The 21,467-nt window shown below is 44.1% G+C and overlaps 1 protein-coding gene across 10 annotated transcripts in view; it reads right to left on the bottom strand.

Annotated features, from left to right (window-relative positions):
• Positions 1-21,467, bottom strand: part of TFDP2 (transcription factor Dp-2) — a 165,833-nt gene that overhangs the window by 105,087 nt on the left and 39,279 nt on the right. For 9 of the 10 annotated variants that reach the window (XM_075132200.1, XM_048863679.2, XM_075132203.1 and 6 more), the window contains one exon: positions 17,932-17,998. The exons of the other annotated variant lie outside the window; for it this stretch is intronic. In XM_075132200.1, the coding sequence (XP_074988301.1) occupies positions 17,932-17,998 (67 nt within the window). The remainder of the gene's footprint in view (positions 1-17,931; positions 17,999-21,467) is intronic. 10 annotated transcript variants of the gene reach the window in all.

Raw genomic sequence — 21,467 nt, 5'->3', positions numbered from 1 at the left:
CATTAAGACCCGATTTTCAGTTTCTTATAACTTTGCTTGTCTATGGGGGATATACCCTGGAATAGCTATTACTTAACTATCCCATGATAGCACAAACTGGGTTCCCAAAAATCAGTAGATTAAAAAAACAAAACAAAAAAACTTAAGGCAAAGTTACAATAAAATGTTAACATACTACATCATCATTGAATACTAACCTGTCCCTGAATAAGTACAGATCTGGCTAAAAGATTCTGGCTTGCTGGCTGGGAAGCCCTCCTCCTCTGATAGAAAGGGTGACTAAATTTCTAAATATCTATCCTCTTTCTCGCACCATTTTGTGTACGTACTTGGTGTGAAAGCTTCTCCACTACAAAGATAGTCCATATTTTACTATATCACAATTTCACAGGAGGAGGTGGTCACGTTTCCAATAATGTGCAATACAAATCTAGCTGCTAAACAAAAAAAATTTGTCATTCTGTTTAAAATGTAAATCCTATACTGGGCATTAGGTAAGCAGGTCAGGGGATCTCTAGGAAGCTGGCATTTTGTCATAAGATTAATCTCTAATTATGTTCTCCCAAAACCATTTAATTTCTGGGTACGACTGTGGCTGCAAATATGTTCCCCTTTCCCTATATGGTCCCTCCAACAATACCTTCCTAGTAGCAAAAATATGATGGATCTTAACTGGAGCCAAATGCCATCTTTTCAGTAATTTATACAAATGTTCATTATGAGCTGCACAAATTGATGATGTATATCTCCTTTCCCCAGATAAAGATCCATTCATTTTGATCAATTTATTTGTTCAAATCCGTCTCCAGTCTTTTCAGCTAGGTTGTTGTTTTCTTAACATCTTTTTCATTCAAAATTATATATGCCTTAGAAATTAAACCTGGTGTTCCTGCTTGCTCCTGGGTCAAATCCTCAAATGTGGTTAAAGATTTAGCTAGCGCTCCCTCATATGCCCAGATTTCAAAATAAAATTTTGACTTAATATTGAAAATATAAGATTTTTATATTTACATTATTACATACCTCTTGGTGTGATTTCAAATCAGGAGTTAAGAACAGCTCTCCAAACTGAGTAATCTCAGCTACTACCCACAACAAGTAGTCACTCTGATATTTCCTAGAGATAAATTCCTGATTATTAAAAAATGTAGCTAAGGGAGAGGAATTTAGAAAATTTGTCCAAAGCTACTAAGGCGGTCTGGATGAATGGGTGACTATTTTTGGTGACCTAAACTTCTTTTTAGCCTAAGAATTACTATGAATAGTTATATCTGAACTCCAGGCTTGTTCGAATGTTTGGATGTCTTACTGTTAAACCCATCTGATCACATCTTTTAATTGTGATGCATAATAATACTGACTATTCCAAAGGTGGAAAAAGGATTTAGACATTGTGAGTGAACTGTGATACCTAATTAGAAGAGGGAAAAACCAGTGATTTTTAATTATGTCACAGGTAAAACAAACAAGTAATTATACTGATGTGACTTACATTTGTTTATTAATGCATAATATAGTGAAAAAGGTGAAGGGGTAGAAGGGATAGTTCCATCATTCTGGAAGCAGAATCCTAATGCAAAATGCATTCACGATTAACATGACTTAAACCTTAGTAATATTAAGGCATAAAATTGTCTTTTATTCAGCTATCCATTAGAAAAGTAAATAAAATAGAAATAAAAAGAAACAGTTGGTATTGTATCTGTTTAGTTCTATCCGTAAATTTATGTTAAGGCTATGGTCGTCTTCTTTTGTATGCCATTTGAAAAGCAACAGGCTGAGATTATTATTGAATCTTGATATTCAAAAGACATTCTAATACTTCTGGGATACCTAGGTGGATCCCCCTTATGCCATCCCTGTAAGCATGAATGGGGCAACTGTCTGTGATGTAGGGCATAATTTGTATCTCATCAGTCACTGTTTGGCAATTCTCTTGAACTCATAGGGTCAAGATAAAAATTATACAAAGTCACTTTCCCCCCCCAGTTAGTACATTCATGTTGTTCATTCAACTATGTTAATACTCTGCAGTTTAACAGCACCATTTATGAGGATCAAAGTGTTTTACAAAATCACTGAGCCCCAACCCCACTCTCAGAGATCACTTCAACTATTGTATTGCAGTCACCTTTTGAGTGGAACATCCTAGCTGTTCCAAACAATACACAACAGCAGCAGCTTAGGGTCAAACGTAAAGAATACTGTATCCAACTGGAAATGCATGGAATTGGAAGCTGGCAAGGACACTTAATAAAATGCAATGGGATATTTAATCAACACAAGTAGTCATCAGAACCTCTTAAGTCTCCTCTGAATGAAAGCACCTTCATTAGCATAGTACCCCTTAATGCCACATCTGTAACCAGAGGGAAGAGTGTCAATTACTGAATCAGGCCAGGTCTATACTTAAAACTTTTGTTAGTAATGTCGATTAGGGGTGTGACTTTTATTTTAAAAAATAACATTTCTATAATGGCGAAAACACTAGTATAGACATACTGGCAAAATAATGCTTTTGATAGTATAGCTTAGACAGGGTCCTCATCCTGTTATGTTCACAGCATACATACAGAGAAGTCAGATAAACAAATGCATGGAAACCTTCCAGCAAGAGAAACACTATCTCTAGAATTCAGAACACCACTACAAGAATCCCAAAAACAGAAATAAAGCAGGCTGCTCCCTAAAGCTCACCCCACCTTACTCTAAGCTAACTGGCTGCAGAAAAGACTCTGATCACATGCTTTCCTGCAGATCCCCATAGCCTTCAAGCTGGACCAGGAAATTCTTTACAAATTACAGTGACAGCCTACAATTCCAATGCAGTTTTCAATATACCACTCAAACAAAATAAGCATACTGGCAAAAGCATGTTTTTGTCAGTATAACTGTTTACACGAGGGCTTTTGTCAGTAGAGCTATACCAGCAAGCCTTTTCTAGTGTAGTCTAGGCTTAAGTATTTCTAAAAAACTTACCATTTTGGTGTCCTGACTGAAACAATACTTATAACTTCCTTCGAGGTCACTTATCAAAATGCTGACCAGACCTAAGCCAGATTAGTTTGTGAAATCTTACAGGTCCTCAGTGTGTACACTACAAAGTTATGCTGGCATAACTACGCTGCCTAGGAACATGTTAAAAAAAAAAAGTCACACTGCCTAGCTGACATAGCTGCATCTACACTGCTAGTATAGCTATGTTGATGAAGAGTGCTTCTGTCATCTTAGCTAATGTAGTACGGGGTAAGGTGGCTAAGCAATGCCCACAAAAGAAATCCTGTTGGCTTATGCTGGGTCTCCCTTACTGCAATCTTCTGGTATAGCTATATCGGCAAGCATTTGTAGTGTAGACAGCTAAGGATTACAGAATAAGCGTGGTTGCATAAAACACAACACATTAGGCTCCTTTTACAGTGGGGCTAAAACTGCATCAAATCGGTTTTGATCCTTAATGTGGATAAGACTTAGTTGCCTTGTATTTTGTAATTTGGAACCCAACTCCCCAAAACCACCACTTGTGGTCATGTTTTTTCACTGGTTTCCAGTGCAATCCACTAAGCTTATATTATCTTTGTAGCCCTGAATTCTTGAACACAGTTATCAGAGATATCCTATAACCAGTTCTAACAGTTAAGACTAGCTGGAAATTGCTTACAATTTGATTTGAACATTAGTTTGAACTCTCCAAGGCTGGGTCAAGGACTATGATTATTTTTTAAGGACTTATGATCTGTTCCCTTTGACTCTATGCCAGAGCCCAAGTCTGTGAATCTTCATGGCATGATGAAAGATGCATTTATTTTGATTAACATCTGATTAACATGATTTGATTTTGTGATTTTTTTTTTTGGTAATTAAAAACATCAAGCTGCCATAGTAGCAGACACGATAGATCAGGGGTGGGCAAACTTTTTGGCCCGAGGGCCACATCTGGGTATGGAAATTGTATGGCAGGCCATGAATGCTCAAGAAATTGGGGGTGGGGAGGGGGTGAGGGCTGGCTGGGGGTGTGGGCTCTGGGGTGGGGTCAAAAATGAGGAGTTCAGGGTGCAGGAGTGGGCTCTGGGCTGGGGCAGGGGGTTGGGGTTGGGTGTGAGGGCTGCAGCTGGCAGGGCTGGTTCTTGGGTGCAGGAGGGTAGGACTGAGGGGTTCGGAGGGCAGGAGGGGGTTCAGGGGTGGGGTAGGGAGTTGGGACGGTGGAGGGGGTCAGGGGCACAGGCTCCGGACGGTGCTTACCTCAAGCAGCTCCCAGAAGCAGCAGCATGTCCCTCCTCTGGCTCTTACACGGAGGCACGGCCAGGTGGCTCTGGGCGCTGCCCCGTCTACATGCACCGCCCCCACAGCTCCGATCGGCCTTGATTCACGGCCGACAGGAGCTGCGGGGGCAGCGTGCAGAGGCCCCTGGCTGCCTCTACACTTAGGAGCTGGAGGGGGGACATGCTGCTGCTTCCGGGAGCTGTGTGGAGCCATTGCATGCGTGAAGTGGGGCAAGCCCAAGACCCCGCTCCCATAGTTTGCCCACCCCTGCTATCAATATTAGTCAGATTTAGTAATAAAAACATTTGAAGTTGGAAAACAGTTATTTCCAAAAGCATCCCCATGGGATCTTAGTCTGCTTGGATTTCCTAAGCTGCTGTGATTATATGTTTTATATACACACATGCAGGGCCACATGCTGTCCTAATATGGGAAAAACCACAGAGAATCTAGGAAACTACCCAAATTTCCAGTGACAGTTTCCTCCAAATCATTCTCTTGGGAATGGCAGGCTTTGCTCTTAGGAATGGAAGGCTTTGCTCTTCACAGGATAGAAGATTATGTTCCATAAGACTACAGCTCTTTGGCCATCCTGTAGAGGAGCCTTGGACAACTCACTTGGTTCCCCAGGCCCAATGGCAACATGACCCCCTAAAAGCCAGTACTCTCCTCCTTGCAGATTTCCTTCACAATGTGTCACGTTTCACTATCCTCCCTATAGCAGAGGGCAGAGTATTACTGTCATGCTGAGAGGTACTGGTGACTGCATGGATCACAAGCTTCACTGATATTGATGGGGCTGAATACACCCTTCAATTCTCATGACTGAGGATAAAACAAAAGAGGTGTGAGACCCTGCCCAGGAATTTTGAACTGAGCGGGTGGAGGGGCTTTACTGAGTATTGTTTGGGCAAGGGTGTGTGTGCCCAAGTGTGAAGGACTGCAGAACACAGAGAACCAAAGAGTGAGGCAAACAGCCTGAAGCAGCAGCAGCAAGTATTCTGGGGAAGAGATTTTTTGGGTCAGGGTGCAGGCTGAAAAGAAGCTTGTTGGTGTCATGAGCAAAAGAAGCTGTTATCTGCTATTTGATTCCTTCTGTGTTCAGAGACAAAGAACTTGGCAAAAAATTGTTTTTAAATAACCAAAACTGCATCACAAACGCCTCATTATCACAAATTTATCTTCTTAACTGGACCAACCTACTAGACACTGATTTTTTGACTAGCCACTCAGATAAAAAAAAGTGGTAGAAGTGGTGGAAGAAAAGAAGAGGGGGGAAAATATGGATCAGGCCTGCTGTTGGAGCAAGAAATTGAGATTGGATAGGCAAGTTGAATAATCACCTGCATTACAGCTGACCTAACACTCAACACATGAAAAACCAAAGCCAAGACAGAGCAGATAAAAATGTGGCAATCTGAGTCACTCACTCAACACAAAACCCCTCATTGCAGACGGTGGGAGGTGATACATTCATATTTTTATGAACATGTTGATTTATAGTCATTTTGCAAGTGCTTCAGTTAAAAATTCTATCAGGGTTAAGAAGTTTAAAAGTTCAGTCATAGAATATTAGGGTTGGAAGAGACATCAGGAGGTCATCTAGTCCAATCCCCTGCTCAAAGCAGGACCAACACCAGCTAAATCATCCCAGTCAAGGCTTTGTCAAGCCGGGCCTTAAAAACCTCTAAGATTGGAGATTCTACAGCCTCCCTAGGTAACCCATTCCAGTGCTTCACTACCCTCCTAGTGAAATAGTGTTTCCTAATATCCAACCTAGATCTCCCCCACTGCAACTTGAGACCATTGCTTCTTGTTCTGTCATCTAACACCACTGAGAACAGCCTAGCTCCATCCTCTTCGGAACCCCACTTTAGGTTGTTGGTGACACTGGGCACTACACGAGGTAACTCGGGAGGGTGGAAGACCACAAGTGTCGATGAAGCCCTCTTGCTTTATGCCCAGATAAACAAGGCCCCTTTGCTCCTTGAACTTTTTGTGACCCTGCATAACTATGAAGAAGCTAGCACATAAACAGACAGGTTTGCACACGGCTCGCCAGCCAAGGCCAGTTTCGGCCTGGGAAACAAATAAATAAGGCAAAAATGTTTAGCAAAAACCAGTAACAAATAGACTCAAATAAGGCAAGGCTCGGGCAATGCTACTGAGGAAAAACATAACTGGCTGCTTTAGCTGATTGGCTATGGTATTGTATGGGGCAACAAATAATTAATTGCATAAGCTTATATAATAAAATAAGCAAAAGTATAAAATATATACTAAAATCTGTATGCGCTGCTGCAGGATTTGAGACAGCTCAGTCTCCCTGCGCCCTATTTGAAGCTTCAAATAAATCTCTCTGCTTCTCCACCCCATTGTGGTCATTGGCGCGACACACGCCGGGCAACGAACCCAGCTGTTGCTTGCCTCGGGCACTCTGTGCCGGCAACAGTTCTTGGCGTCCCTGGGTGGGCTTCGAGGCCGCTATTTAGCCTTGTCCGGACTCCTCCAGGTGGTCGACGGATTGCGGCGACAACTGATGGCCAGCGCGCACCTGTGAGTTCATCGGGAGGCCTCGGAGGAGACACTATTTGCTCGACCCTGGAGGGCACAATGGTGCAACGCGCCCCTATAGTGGAGAAGCAACTGTAGGCGACGGTGAGGAACCGGTCCTTTCGAAAAGGTAGGAACAGTCCAGTGGTCTGGACTTTCTCTTTTAAGACCTGGGGACGCCCAGTGTCATCTGGGAATATGGGACAGGGACAGAGTACTACAGGCAGGGCACAGTGCACACCCCTAGAATGCATTCTAGCAAACTGGAAAGTGTTTGAATCGAATCCAATAACAAAAAGCAAATTAAAAAGGTTTTGTACAGTAGACTGGCCTCAATATCGGCTAGAGGACCAGGAACGGTGGCCACCGGGAAAGTCAGTCAATTATAATACAATCCTCCAATTAGTTCTGTTTTGTCAGCAAACAGGTAAATGGAATAAACATCTGTATGCGCAAGCGTTTATAGCTTTAAAAAATGGAACAGACATTCTACAAAGCTGTAATTTGACTCCAACAGGACCGGTAGTAGCTAATGTTAGCCCCCAGAACCCCCACAATGTTGTACTGGCAGATTCGGTGTCCCCTTTGGCCCCCACACCCCCACCTTATAAGGGTAGGATGCCTCGCATTCCAGAGATTGCCCCCTCAGCGGGACTCTATCCTTTGATTATCGAGACTGTTGTGGCTCGCCCAGGGGCAGACGGACGCCAGGCCACCACCATGCAAGTTTACACCCATGTGCCATTCAATCCAATAGACTTAGCAGCTTTTAAAACACAGGCTGGGGAATTCTCCCCGAACCCAAGCCGGTTTATTTCAGTCTTTAAGGGGTGCCTCAGTAGTCACAAGCCGAATTGGGACGACTGTAATATCCTCCTGAGAACCCTGCTGTCTGAGGTAGAGCGGAATCAGGTTACAGCTAAGGCAAGGGGAGCGTCAGCTTTCAAGCAAAAAAAAGAAAGCTATCTGTCAAGTCCCTACCCAAAGCACTCAAACGTCTCAGGGCTTTTCTGAGTATGGCAGGCTTTTGCAGGATCTGAATCCCAGAGTTTGGACTATGGGCTAAACCGTTATAGGACTGTGTCAAGGGAATGGATCATGACCCCTTTCACTGGTCCCCAGAAGCCGACAGGGCATTTAAAATCCTAAAAAAAAAAAAAGCTGATGGAAGCTCCAGCCCTGGGTCTGCCAGATCTCTCTAAGCCATTTCAACTGGATATGAATAAACAAAAAGGGGTGGCCCTGGGAGTGCTAACCCAGTTGTCAGGGACCTGGAAACGTCCCGTGGCTTATTTTTCTAAGCAACTGGATCAGGTTACAAAGGGTTGGCCAGCATGTTTACAGGCGATCGCAGCTATTGCCCTAGTACTTAAAAAAGCCAAGAAGCTAACATTGGAAAGGGTTATGCAAATCTATACTCCCCCATATGGTCCGAGCCCTGCTATACACCAAGGGTGGGCTCTGGCTCACCCAGGCTCAGATTGCTCAGTATCAGGCTAAGCTGCTAGAGAACCCCAAGGTCACCCTGCAATCTTGCCCCACCCTTATCCCAGCCACCCTCTTGCCAGAAACAGAGGAACAAAAACACAACTGTTTAGAAATCATAGATGCCCAATACTCCAGCTGCCAGGACTTAAAGGATCAGCTGCTCCCAAATGCAAATTATGAGTGGTACACTGATGTCATGGCAGCATTGTCATAGAGGGGCAAAGGAGGGTGGGTTATGCTGTCGTGACCCTCCATGATACCACAGAGGCCGAGAGGTTACCCACCAGGACCTCTGCCCAGCTGGCTGAGCTTGTAGCCCTGACCAGTGCGCTCGAACTCTCAAAGGGAAAGTGCGTCAACATTTTCACCAATTCAAAGTATGCTTTTGGGGTGCTGCATGCTCACGCTGGCCTGTAAAAGCAAAGGGGAATGCTAACAGCCCAAGGCTCCCCAGTCAAATATGGGCCCCAAATTCTCCAGCTCCTGGAAGCCGTACAACTCCTCTCAGAAGTAGCTGTGGTGCACTATAAAGCCCATCAAAGAAAAAATCAAGACGTGGCCAGGGGCAATGCCAGGGCGGACAGAGAAGCCAAGCATGCCGCCACCTTGACTCCACCAGAAGCTGAGGATGCCCACATGCATACCCTTATCCCATCAGTGGGGGAGCGTTCAACCCCTCCGTACTCTTAAAAAACAAACACACACAAAAAAACCCCACTAGTTAACAAACTCGGTCTTCAAAAAAAAAAAAAAAAAAAAAGGAATGGCTTCATTTTCCAGAAAAAAAAAATCCTCCTACCGAAGGGCCTGATCCGGCCAGTACTGCAGCAGCTACACCAAACCACTCACGCCGGCAAAGAGGCCCTTAGACAGCTAATGGAAAAATACTTCTTGACTTCTGGACTCCGACCCCTGGCTACCCAAATACAAGCTGACTGTTTAGTCTGCCAAAAGAATAACCCTCGGCCAGGACATCCAGTAACACCAGCTACCCTGGAACCCACTCCAGGCCCCGGACTAGTGTGGCAAATAGATTTTACTGAGTTTCCCCGAACTCAACGGTTCAAATATCTACTCGTCTTAATGCACCGATTCAGCAGATGGCCTGAAGCCTTCCCATGTCGTAATTGCACTACCAAAACAGTAGCCCTCAAGTTTGTTAGGGAAATTATTCCCCGCTTCAAACTCCTCCAATAAATGAAATCTAATAATGGGACGCACTTCACAACAAAAATAGTTCAAAACATCTCAGATGCCTTACAGATCCCTTGGAAACTCCATACACCCTGGAAACCGCAAGCCAGTGGTATAATGCAACGCACCAATCAAATCCTTAAGCGACACCTCTCAAAAGTGTGCCAAGAAGCCTCCCTGCAATGGCCCGATGCTCTGCCTCTTGTCCTGCTCTGCGTCTGCGCTCTCCCGAAGGGTAAATTAGAACTTAGTCCCTCTAAAATTATGTTTGAAAGGCATGGCCTATAAATGGGACACCGGTTCTAGCAAAAAAGTAAAACATGGGGTGTGGTTTTTTCATCTCAGTACATGTGCTCTCTGACCTCTGTTCTCTCTTCTCTCCACAGGTACACTAAAGACTTCCAGCCTCTTCCCTTAAATAACCCTGTCCACTCCTTGCAGCCAGGTGACTCCGTGCTTGTGCATACCTGAAAAAACAAGCCTCTCCAAAAAAAGTGAAAGGGACCCCACACCGTTCTGCTGGTTTCCCACATGGCGGCAAAGGTCAAGGAACACAAAAACTGGATCCATTACTCTCGTCTGAAGGTGGTGCCTAGTCCTCCACCAGCAGAACATCCAGCCCATCACCACATCACCCTCCAACAATCTTGAACTCAAATTATTGTTTAAAAAAACATAAGCACCGGGGGGGGGGAAGCGGGGCTACAAGGGCATATACACCATGAGGTCCCTCATAGTGGGTGTCATTTGCCTGGTATTCCCCATTTATCTCTCTCTCTCAAAAAAAAAGGGTTAAAAACCTGTTAATTTAAATGTAAATACCTATAAGGCCCTTAAAATCGCCTTTGCCGGGGAATTTAATCTTTCCAACTGCTGGATATGTTCCCAGATCCCCTACCACGCAGCCAGCTTCCGTTGGAGGGCAACCCCCCCGCAACCGGTCAGACCTCTGTAACAGGTAAATAAAAGCAAATGCCACTCGGTTGCAAACACAGCCCACCTTAACAAAAAACTGTGCTAAAAAAGCCAGTTTAGCAGCAACACTAATCCCTAGAAACCCTACTGGAATGCAACCCATGCCCCCAAACCCATCCAGCTACGCTCCGTCCCCATGGGCCTCCTTTGTTATCGCCAAAAAGCCGCTGCTAACCATACCTGGTTTGCTGGTAATAGCATCTTTCAGTATTATTTGTTCCCGTCCACAAATACCACTATTCCTCTGCGTAATAGTGCTGGCCAAGACACAGGCAAAGGGCTTCAATATTACACCCCCTTAGAAGCCACAGCCAACAAATTGGGCCACAATGGCAAGGTAGCCAATGAACAGTCCTTTTATGTCTGTGGTAACTCAGCCTATAAATGGCTACCCCACTACTGGCACGGAAGCTGTTATTTGGGGTATCTTACCCCTCCCCTTCGGGTCATGGCCCACCTCCCATCGGGCCGGCACCAGCGGTCCCTGTATGCCACCCCCAAACCCATTAAAAAAAATAGATTTGGTATAATCCTTCTCCCAGCATATAAAGTGGGTAAATTGGCCAAGCTCTATCGCCAGCTCTCTGTATTCCTCACCAAGTTCGCCAATAATACCTTGGCCATAAAAAAAGCCTCAACACAAAACTTTATTAACTCCAGTTGTTGTCCCTGCAAAACTGCCAAGCCCTAGATTACCTTTTGGCTGCACAGGGCAAAGTGTGTGCCCTAATTAAAAATAAATGCTGTACGTATGTCCCAAAAAATTCACAAAATATTAACAAGCACAACCTGTCAGCCAAACAGGCCCTTAACCAATAAAAAGCCCAAGAAAGAGTGCCCACTATCTTTGACTCACTCTGGGGATGGCTGCCCGACCTGGGGGAAGGCATTGTTTGTCTCCTGGTCACAGGTGCTGTGTTGCATATTATCATTCTCCTCTTGCTTGCCTGTTGTAAAGCACTTATATACAAAATATGTGCCTCCCGCTCCACAAAAACCCCATTATATCCTCTTGTTAAAAATTCTAACTCCTCAGCACTTAATCACTTATTATCCAAAAAATATAAAAAAACTCAGTTGCAAGCTTATTAAGTATTCTCAAAGGAGGGAGTTGTTGGTGACACTGGGCACTACACTAGGTAACTCGGGAGGGTGGAAGACCACAAGTGTCGATGAAGCCCTCTTGCTCTAGGCCCAGATAAACTAAGGCCCCTTTGCTCCTTCAACTTTCTGTGACCCTGCATAACTATGAAGAAGCTAGCACATAAACAGACAGGTTTGCACACGGCTCGCCAGCCAAGGCCAGATTCGACCTGGGAAACAAATAAGGCAAAAATGTTTAGCAAAAACCAGTAACAAATAGACTCAAATAAGGCAAGGCTCGGGCAACGCTACTGAGGAAAAACACAACTGGCTGCTTTAGCTGATTGGCTATGGTATTGTACGGAGCAACAAATAATTAATTGCATAAGCTTATATAATAAAATAAGCAAAAATATATACTAAAATCTGCATGCGCTGCTGCAGGATTTAAGACAGCTCAGTCTCCCTGCGCCCTATTTGAAGCTTCAAATAAATCTCTCTGCTTCTCCACCCCGTTGTCGTCATTGGCGCGATGCACATGGGGCAACGAACCCAGCTGTTGCTTGCCTCGGGCACTCTGTGCTGGCAACAAGGTAATTGAAGGCTGCGATCAAATCCACCCTCACTTCTCTTTTGCAGACTAAATAAGCCCAGTTCCCTCAGCCTCTCCTCATAAGTCATGTGCCCCAGCCCCCTAATCATTTTCGTTGCCCTCAGCTGGACTCTCTCCAATTTGTCCACATCCCTTCTGTAAGTGTGGGGACCAAAACTGGACGCAATACTCCAGGTGTGACCTCACCAGTGCCGACGAGAGGGGGATAATCACTTCCCTTGATTTGCTGGCAATACTCCTACTAATACAGCCCAATATGCCATTGGTCTTCTTGGCAACAAGCGCACACTGCTGACTCTCATCCAGCTTCTTGTCCATTGTAATCCCCAGGTCCTTTTCTGCAGAACTGCTGCGAAGCCAGTCGGTCCCCAGCATGTACTGATGCATGGGATTCTTCCTTCCTAAGCGCAGGATTCTGCACTTGTCCTTGTTGAACCTTATCAGATTTCTTTTGGCCCAATCCTCCAATTTGTCTAGGTCACACTGGACCTTATCTCTACCCTCCATCATATCTACCACTCCCCCCAGCTTAGTGTCATCTGCAAACTTGCTGAGGGTGCAATTAATCCCATCCCCCAGATCATTAATAAAGATGTTGAACAAAACCGGCCCCAGGACCAACCCCTGGGACACTCCACTTGATACCAGCTGCCAACTAGATATCGAGCCGTTGATCACTATCCATTGAGCCCGACAATCTAGCAAGCTTTCTATACACCTTATAGTCCATTCATCCAATCCATACTTTTTAAACTTGCTGGCAAGAATACTGTGGGAGACCGTATCAAAAGCTTTGCTACAGTCAAGATATATCACATCCACTGTTTTCCCCTATCCACAGAGCCAGTTATCTCATCATAGAAGACAATCAGGTTGGTCAGGCATGACTTGCCCTTGGTGAATCCACGTGGACTGTTCCTGATCACCTTCCTCTCCTCCAAGTGCTTCAGAATGGATTCTTTGAGAACCTGCTCCATGATTTTGCCGGGGACTGAAGTGAGGATGACCAGTCTGTAGTTCCCCGGGTTCTTTCTTCCCTTTTTAAAATATGGGCACTATATTTGCCTTTTTCTAATCATCCAGGACCTCCTCCGATCGCCACAAATTTTCAAAGATAATGGCCAATGGCTCTGCAATCACATCAGCCAACTCCCTCAGCACCCTTGGATGCATTAGATCTGGACCCAGGGACTTGTGCATGCCCAGCTTTTCTAAATAGTCCTTAACCTGTTCTTTCACCACTAAGGGCTTCTCACCTACTCCCCATGCTGTGTTGCTCAGTGCAGCAGTCTGGGAGATGCCTTTGTCTGTGAAAAAAAAGCATTGAGTCCTTCAGCTTTTTCCGCATCATCTGTCACTATGTTGCCTCCCCCATTCAGTAAGGGTCCCACACTTTCCCTGATCATCTTCTTGTTGCTAACATACCTGTAGAAACCATTCTTGTTACCCTTCACTTCCCTTGCTAGCTGCAACTCCAGTTTTGCCTTGAGCTTCCAGATTACATCCCTGCATGCTCTAGCAATATTTTTATACTCCTCCCTAGTCATCTGTCCAAATTTCCACTTCTTATAAACTTCCTTTTTGAGTTTAAACTCACAGAAGATTTTACTGTTAAGCCAAGCTGGTCACCTGCCATATTTGTTATTCTTTCTGTACTTCGGGATGGTTTGTTCCTGTGCCCTCAATAAGGTTTCTTTAAAATACAGCCAGATCTCCTAACCTCCTTGCCCCCTCATGTTAGCCTCCCAGGGGATCCTGACCATCAGTCCTGCAAAATTATTGAATAATCTGTGCTCTGCTGTACTATTCCCCCTCAACAGATGTCTGGGGAGTGAAGTCCCTCATCACTATCAAGTCCTGTGTTTTGGATGACTGTTAGTTGTTAAAAAAAAAAAGCTATATCCACCTCTTCATCCTGGTTAGATGGTCTATAGTAGACCCTTACCTTGACACCAACCATTTTTTACCCCTTTTATTCTTACCCAGAGACTTTCAGCCCTGCCTGTTCTATCTAAACCTTGGTATAAACATATACATCTTTGATATACAAGGCAACACCTCCTCCCTTTTTTCCCTGCCTGTCTCTTCCTGACAAAGCTACACCCTTCTGTATCAACATTCCAGTCACGTGAATTATCCTGCCAAGTTTCTGTGAAGTCAATTGTTGTAATTGTGATTATTCACTAGTATTTCTAGTTCCAGTTTATTTCCCATACTTCTTGCATTACTATATAGACATTTAAGACGTTAATTAAATTTCCCCTCTATATTCCCTTTTGTCTTTGCTGTGATTGCTCCTGTTCCCTCGCCCCCAAATTCTGACCCTTCACCCAGGTCTCCATGTTTTGCATTTACCTGTGGGCTTTTGTCTCCTGCCCCCATCAAACCTAGTTTAAAGCCTCTCTCATTAAGTTAGCCAGTCTGTATCTGAAGATACTCTTCCCCATCCTTGATAGGCAGACCCTCTGCTCAGCAGTCCTTCTCAGAATACCATCCCCCAGTCAAGGTCAAGAAAGCCAAAACCCTCCTGGAAAAACCATCCACGCAGTCATGCATTTACCTTCAGAATGTGTTTGTCTCTGCCTGGGCCCCAACCCTTGACGGGAAGGATTGATGAGAACACCTTCTGCGTCCCCAACTCTTTCACCCTCACTCCCAGAGCCCTGTACCCACTTCTGATCTGCTCACCTTGCAGTATCATTAGTACCCATATGGATAAGCAGCATGGGGAAATAGTCAAAAGGCCTGATGATCCTCGGCAATCCTTCCATAACATCTCGGATATGGGCCCCTGGCAGGCAGCACACATCCCAGGATGCCAGGTCAGCCCAGCAGATTGACGCATCTGTCCCCCTTCAAAGGGGATCCCTGACCACCATCACCCTTCGTTTACTCTTGAGAGTGGTGGCTGCAATCCTCCCAGCGTTGGGGGTATATGGCTCCTTCTCCTTTAGGGGAGATTTCTCATCCTTCATTGCCAGGGCAGCATACCAGTTTCTCTCTATGGATGGTGCATAGGGAGCAAGGATGGAGCACTGCCCACTACCAGAAGTTACCAGAAGCCAGTTTCCTTCCTGTGAAAGAGTAGTTTTCGTCCTCCCCTGGTGGTGGTACCGCAGTCCTCGCCAGCTGGATTACTTCTTCCACCTTGGAGGTCTCCATATGCAGGTTTTCAATGAGTTCCCTGTGTGTGTGGATGCTCCTCAGCCTAGCCACCTCTTCCTGTAGCTCTCCCATCTGCTTCCACCTCTCACACTGGATGGTCTGCCTCGCCTGGCTTTCTAAGATTGGGAAATGCAGGCCACAATCTCTGCAAATCCACACCAGGACCTGGGTAGATGAATCCACGGTCGGTTCTTTTTCTGGACACAAGTGCAGGTAGAGAAGCCAGGACAAATGATGGCACTAGTGATGCAGCCTTTCCTAACCATGCTGATTTTATCCTTTCATCCTCCTATAAACTCCCTCTGCTACCCTCTTGTTCTTAAACTTAAAAATATCAACTTTTTGGCCTACAAAAAACTTCCCATTTCTATATCTAATCAATAAATTAGTTTTGTAAACTTACTGGAATTAGGTTTATGTCTGAGTTCTGTTTTTGAGATCAGTCTACCAAGAGAAAACTACCTTGTTTGAATTTTATAATGGTTTAGAAAAAATTTAACCTATGTGTTAGGTGTTCTTTTAGTGAAACAGATATTCAAAAACACGAAGACACGGGGGGAAATAAAAAGAGAAAAGTTACTCATCTAAAAATACAGAAAATATTTTTACTATGATATGCTCATTCTCCTAGGCACTGGATCTAGACATTCTTCCTCTGCGTTTTCACTAACCTCCAAAGAGAGAACGTGTACTAGCTGCTTAAGTGGAATGCAGATTTTGAGAGAGAGAGAAACATGTGGGATGAAAGGAACAATATAAATAGGTCTCTCATCACTTACTTATTATTTCACCAATAACCATGATCAGAAAAGTTTTCCTGAATTTTGATTAATACAAAAGATTATGATTAAAAACCCACTTTGTTAACCTTTGAGCAAAACATCCTTCTTTTGAGTTTTAAAACAAAGTGAAACTCCAAAACAACAATCCAAATCAACCTCAAGGCCTCAAAGAGAATCCTAATAAAGAGGAAAGTTTTTGACAGCTGACAATGCAAAAACATTTAGCAAACAAATCTCCCCACCAACATTAATGCCAATGATATGTGCATCAGCACCCGGCCCGGCCGCAGCCCCAACCTCAGCAGTAAAGGGGGGCGGGAGGTAAAAAATTTGGGGATCATTGACCTAAGCTTACCATCCCATGACAACCTAGGTAGGCCTACCTTCTGCAGATGCCCCAGCAGGGGGTCTGAGTTTAAATTTGTTTTTCTGGAACAGCTACCCAGAAACTGCCTCCTCTAGAGAGAAAAACCCTTATGATCCAGCCAGAGTTCCTTTGGTTCTTGTCAGTTCTCACACTTTTGCCCTGTTTGTCAGAATCAGTTCAGTAGGGCATAGCAGGAGATTGAGCCAGACTCCTCAGAGCCAATGGCCCATAACAAGCCTCAAATGTTTGCCAAGGAGAGTCTTATCTTGAGCTATTATTTTCTTCTTGCTTATAACCCACTATTGAACTAAACCAATATATTTATATAGTAAAACATTATAATATTTATAAATTACAGAGCAGTTCCACGTTTGTCACAATTACTATTTACTATTTGTATTACAGTAGCATCTAGAAGCCCGAATAAAGCCTGGGTTCCCATTGTGCTACATGCTCTACAAATACAGTGAAGGATTATCTAAATAATCAAGACAAAAGATATATTACAGTCCCCAATTTATATATGGAGAACTGAGGAGCACACAATACATAATTAGATTGTGGAGCTCATGCCACAGGATGTTACTGAGACCAAAACCTAAAGAATCAGAGACGGTTTGGACATTTATATGGATACTATTATCTCTGGATATTCCTGTTACATTTTGATGGCAATCTAAAACCCCATACTTCTCAGTTTAAGCCAATCTATAAATGAGAGAATAGGACTACACCTTCATGGGGGCAAGTTTTCACACATCTGCCTCTCCTTAATACACTAGAGGATGATGCTCATATACTATGGTGATGAGACCAGTAAAAACTTACATAGAATATGATATAATTATTCTGAAACATCTACTACTGGTCACTGCTGTAAACATGGGTCTGATCCAATATTACAACTGCTATGAGGCACAGATATTAAGTGATTTGCCCATGGAGACACAAAGTCTGTGGCAGAGCTGGGAACTAAATCCAGATCCTCTGAATCCCAGTCTAGTACCTTATCACAAACTCATCCTCCCTCAGTGGCATAGATTAACCCTGGGAGAAGCTCAGTCCATCTTTCCCTTAGTCAGAAGAATCCCTGCAACATGGAGACTGAGGGTAGAGGTAAGAAGATGGCGTATTCACACATTCCACACCCCCATAAAAAAAGTGAGTAATTTAATATTCTGATAGCTTTTATTATAAGTCTGATTTGCCTTGTCATCTTAAAGCCTTAACACTAGAGTCACTGTTGTGGATCTACAATATAGCATTCACAGATACAGAGGTATCTAATACTTTAAGCTTTAATATTTTAAGTTGGGCCCAAAAAGTTAAATCAACCACATATAGTGGGCATACCAACAATTTAGGGGAAGATTTTAAATTGCTAAAGTCTGGAGAGAAGGCAGCCTTACAACGAGTTTATTTTTTGAACAGACAAATTCAACTCCTCTTACCTTTTGATGGACTCCGGTTCTGATCTATAAATCCTTTCAGGACTCCATTTGTGGAAGTTACACCAATCTGAACAAAACATTTTAGAAGTCTTAAAATATGATCAGCTTTGTAATTATTTTCTACTATGCAACCAACAGGTCAATTTTGCGGACTCAAGTGCTTAGGGATCACTTTTATAAGCACCTTATATTACTCACCTGCTAAATTTAAAGTCTTCAGATTCACAATGTTAAAAAGTAATCAAAAAATTGCGTAAGAACGGCCATATTGGGTCAGACCAATGTCTTGACTCTTCCCCAACAAAGCGTGTTCATCTATGTGTCTGATAATTCTGTTCTTTACTATAGTTTCAACCAATTTGACTGGTACTGAAGTTAGACTCACCAGCTTGTAATTGCCACGATCGCCTCTGGATCTTATTTATTTATTTATTTTTTAAAGCATCACATTTTCTATCCTCCAGTACAGAAACTGATTTACATGATAAATTACACTGCACAATTAGTAGTTCTGACAGAACTCTTGGTTGAATACCATCTGGTCCTGATGACTTATATCTGTTTAATGTGTAACATTTGCTCCAAAACCTCCTCTATTAACACCTCAGTCTGGGACGGTTCCTCAGATCTGTCACCTAAAAAGAATGGCTCAGATGTGGAAATCTCCCTCAATTTCAAGGTTAAATAAAGATTCCCACAGTACATCTCAGCAAAGCAAAATACAGAAACAAAATATGTGTTTCTAAAATTGTGAAACTTTCTTTGCCAAAGTTAGCACATCTGAGAGAAAGCATAGTTTATATAGCACAAGATCCAAAGTTAAGGTTCCCTCTAAACCATTTATTACTGCTTCTTTCCGCAGCTGAAAACAAGGAACCAGCCATGCTATCAGTCAGGTTTCTGTTGACTTGCGGAAAAGTATTTGTATTACTGTTGCACATAGAAACCCTAGTTCTCCTCTATACCCCTCAGGCACCACCACCACCAACCTGCACCCCCCCCCCCCACACACACACAGGCAGGAGACAGGGGGCGGTTAAAGGCTTCTTACCTTCCCCACCGCTTGCTGTGCTCTAAGCTCTTGTCCAGCCAGGGAAGGAGATTGCTCTGGGCCCCTGTCAAATGCACAAGCAGCTGGAAGGGAAGGCAACCTCACAACAAAACCCACCTGCCCTCTTCCTCCTACTGAGACAGCAGCTAGAACCAGGGGTTCTCAAACTGCAGGTTGTGACCCCTCAGGGGGTCGGGAGGTTATTATGAGGGGGGGTCGTGAGCTGTCAGCCTCCACCCCCAAAGCCCGCTTCATCTCCAGCATTTATAATAGTGTTAAATATATATTTTAAAAGTCTTTTTAATTTAGAAGGGGGGATGCACTCAGAGGCTTGCTGTGTGAAAGGGTCACCAATACAAAAGTTTGAGAACCACTGAACAGTCCAGCCAACCCTGCAGCATGCCAAGAAGGAAGAGAAAGCAACCGAGTGGTCCAAGTGACGCCTGATTATTAAGAGGGACAGGGACATTTCCTCCCCCTTCACCCTCCGGGTTTGGGAGTAGGGAGAGGGCAAAAAAACAAAACAAAAAAACAAACCACAGCCCTAGCATATTAAGTCTTTTCACTAGCAACCAGCAAGGCAGCACAAAACCCAGCCAGGTATCAAACCCACTTGCACTATATTTCATCTGTGTCTGCACTTCTCCTGGAAGACACTGTAGACATAACTGAATGCTGTTTCTAGAGCAGAGGTGGGAAAACTATGGCCTGCGGGACCATCCTGCCTGCCCCTGAGCTCCTGGCCGGGGAGGCTAGCCTCCAGCCCATCCCCCCCTCGCCCGCAGCCACGCCACCGTGCAGGCAGCATGGCTGGCTCTGTCTGGGCAGCGGGGCTGCAAGCTCCTGCTGCTCTGAGCAGCATGGTAACGGGCAGGGGTGAGGTTGGATAAGGGGTAGGGAGTCTGGGGAGGTAGTTAGGGGACAGGGAGCAGGGGGCGGTTGGGTGGGGTGGAGGTTCAGGGAGGGCAGTCAGAGGACGGGGGGTTGGATAGGGTGTGGGAGTCCTGGGGGCCTGTCAGGGGGTGGGGGTGTGGCTAAGGGTTGTGGGGGGCAGTCAGGGGACAGGGAGCATGGGGGTTAGATGAGGGTGGTGTCCCGGGGGGGGAGGGCGGTCAGGGGACAAGGAGCAGGAGGGTTTGGATGGGTCGGAGGTTCTGAGGGGGGCAGTCAGGGGGTGGGAAGTGGGAGGGGGCCAGGCTGTTTGGGGAGGCACAGCCTTCCCTACCTGGCCCTCCAAACAGTTTCGCACCCCGATATGGCCCTCAGGCCAAAAAGTTTGCCCACCCATGTTCAAGAGGAAAGGGCAGTCATATGGACTCACCCATATATTGCTCATCTGGCATTTTTCCAAAGATAGGTACGAAGCCTTATGCAGCTGAGCACCTCACTTCTCTTCCTACTGCAAGTGCTTCCTGAGAGAATGCCTCTATTTCACTCTCCCTACCATAGGAAGGGACTTTCTATTTCTCCTTGTGTCAAACTCAATACTGAGATGCCCCCATCCTCAGTTTACAGTTATGCCTTTCATAAACCCCCATGTGACAAGAGTGGACAGAACAAACCAAAGCAGCCCAGCAATGGTGAAAACAGTATGATGAGCCTTCCTCTTACTTCATAATTATGATCATTTTGATATTATATTCCCCAATTAAAAACTAATCTCTTCCATACTACAGAGGACTCCCACATGGTTGCAAGTGGGGAAGAAATAATTGGAAAAAATAACCAGCATATTTAGAGACTTTTAAATTTCAAAAATCTGGGAGTGGATAAAGGTTTAGATAAGGATTCAAACCATAAGATTTGTTTATTTTGAAAGAATCCCCTAGACATATTACTGAACCTAGCCCCAGTTAATGCCATTGATACTTGGTAGAAGAGCTATATGTGAACTTGGCAAGGAATGTTCTTTTCTTTTGGGAATGTCAATAACCAAAAGAGTTTAACCTGCAAAGGTGTTTTTGTTTGGTTTTGTTTTTTTATTGGGATTTCCTCTTTTTTAGGGGATGAGTTTGCTGAATCTTTATTCAACATTTTGAATTAAGGAAGCTTTTGTTAGTCACTGAAGTTAAATATGCATTAATAAAAAAAGTTTTACGTGGTCTGACATTCTATTTTCCTGTTAATAGTTCAACTGTCACACTTGGCTCTTGTGAAGTCTCCATTTCACTAGCTCCCTAGTCAGTCTTTCAGACTACCCACTACTTGAATGTACTCTAAAGTTAAAAATTAAAAAAAATAAAAAAGATTTCTGGTCGTCTTTATACTTCATAAAGCATCAAAAATGAAAAAAAAAGGCACGTGACCAACTTTTTCCTGCTGAAGAGGTCACCTTTAATATTCCTAAAGCACAATTTTAATATTTAGCTGCTAGTGCTGTTTCCCTTCTGTTGCTTTTTATAATATCCTGCTTGAGACAACGGATGTATTCTGTTGAACGGTGTTTCTCAATGACAAGTCCATGGACTGGCACCAGTCCCTGAGA

Source organism: Caretta caretta, chromosome 9, assembly GCF_965140235.1.
Source record: "Caretta caretta isolate rCarCar2 chromosome 9, rCarCar1.hap1, whole genome shotgun sequence".
Taxonomy (NCBI): domain Eukaryota; kingdom Metazoa; phylum Chordata; order Testudines; family Cheloniidae; genus Caretta; species Caretta caretta.
Note: the sequence above shows the minus strand (reverse complement) of the source record. Positions and strands in the feature narration are given on the sequence as shown.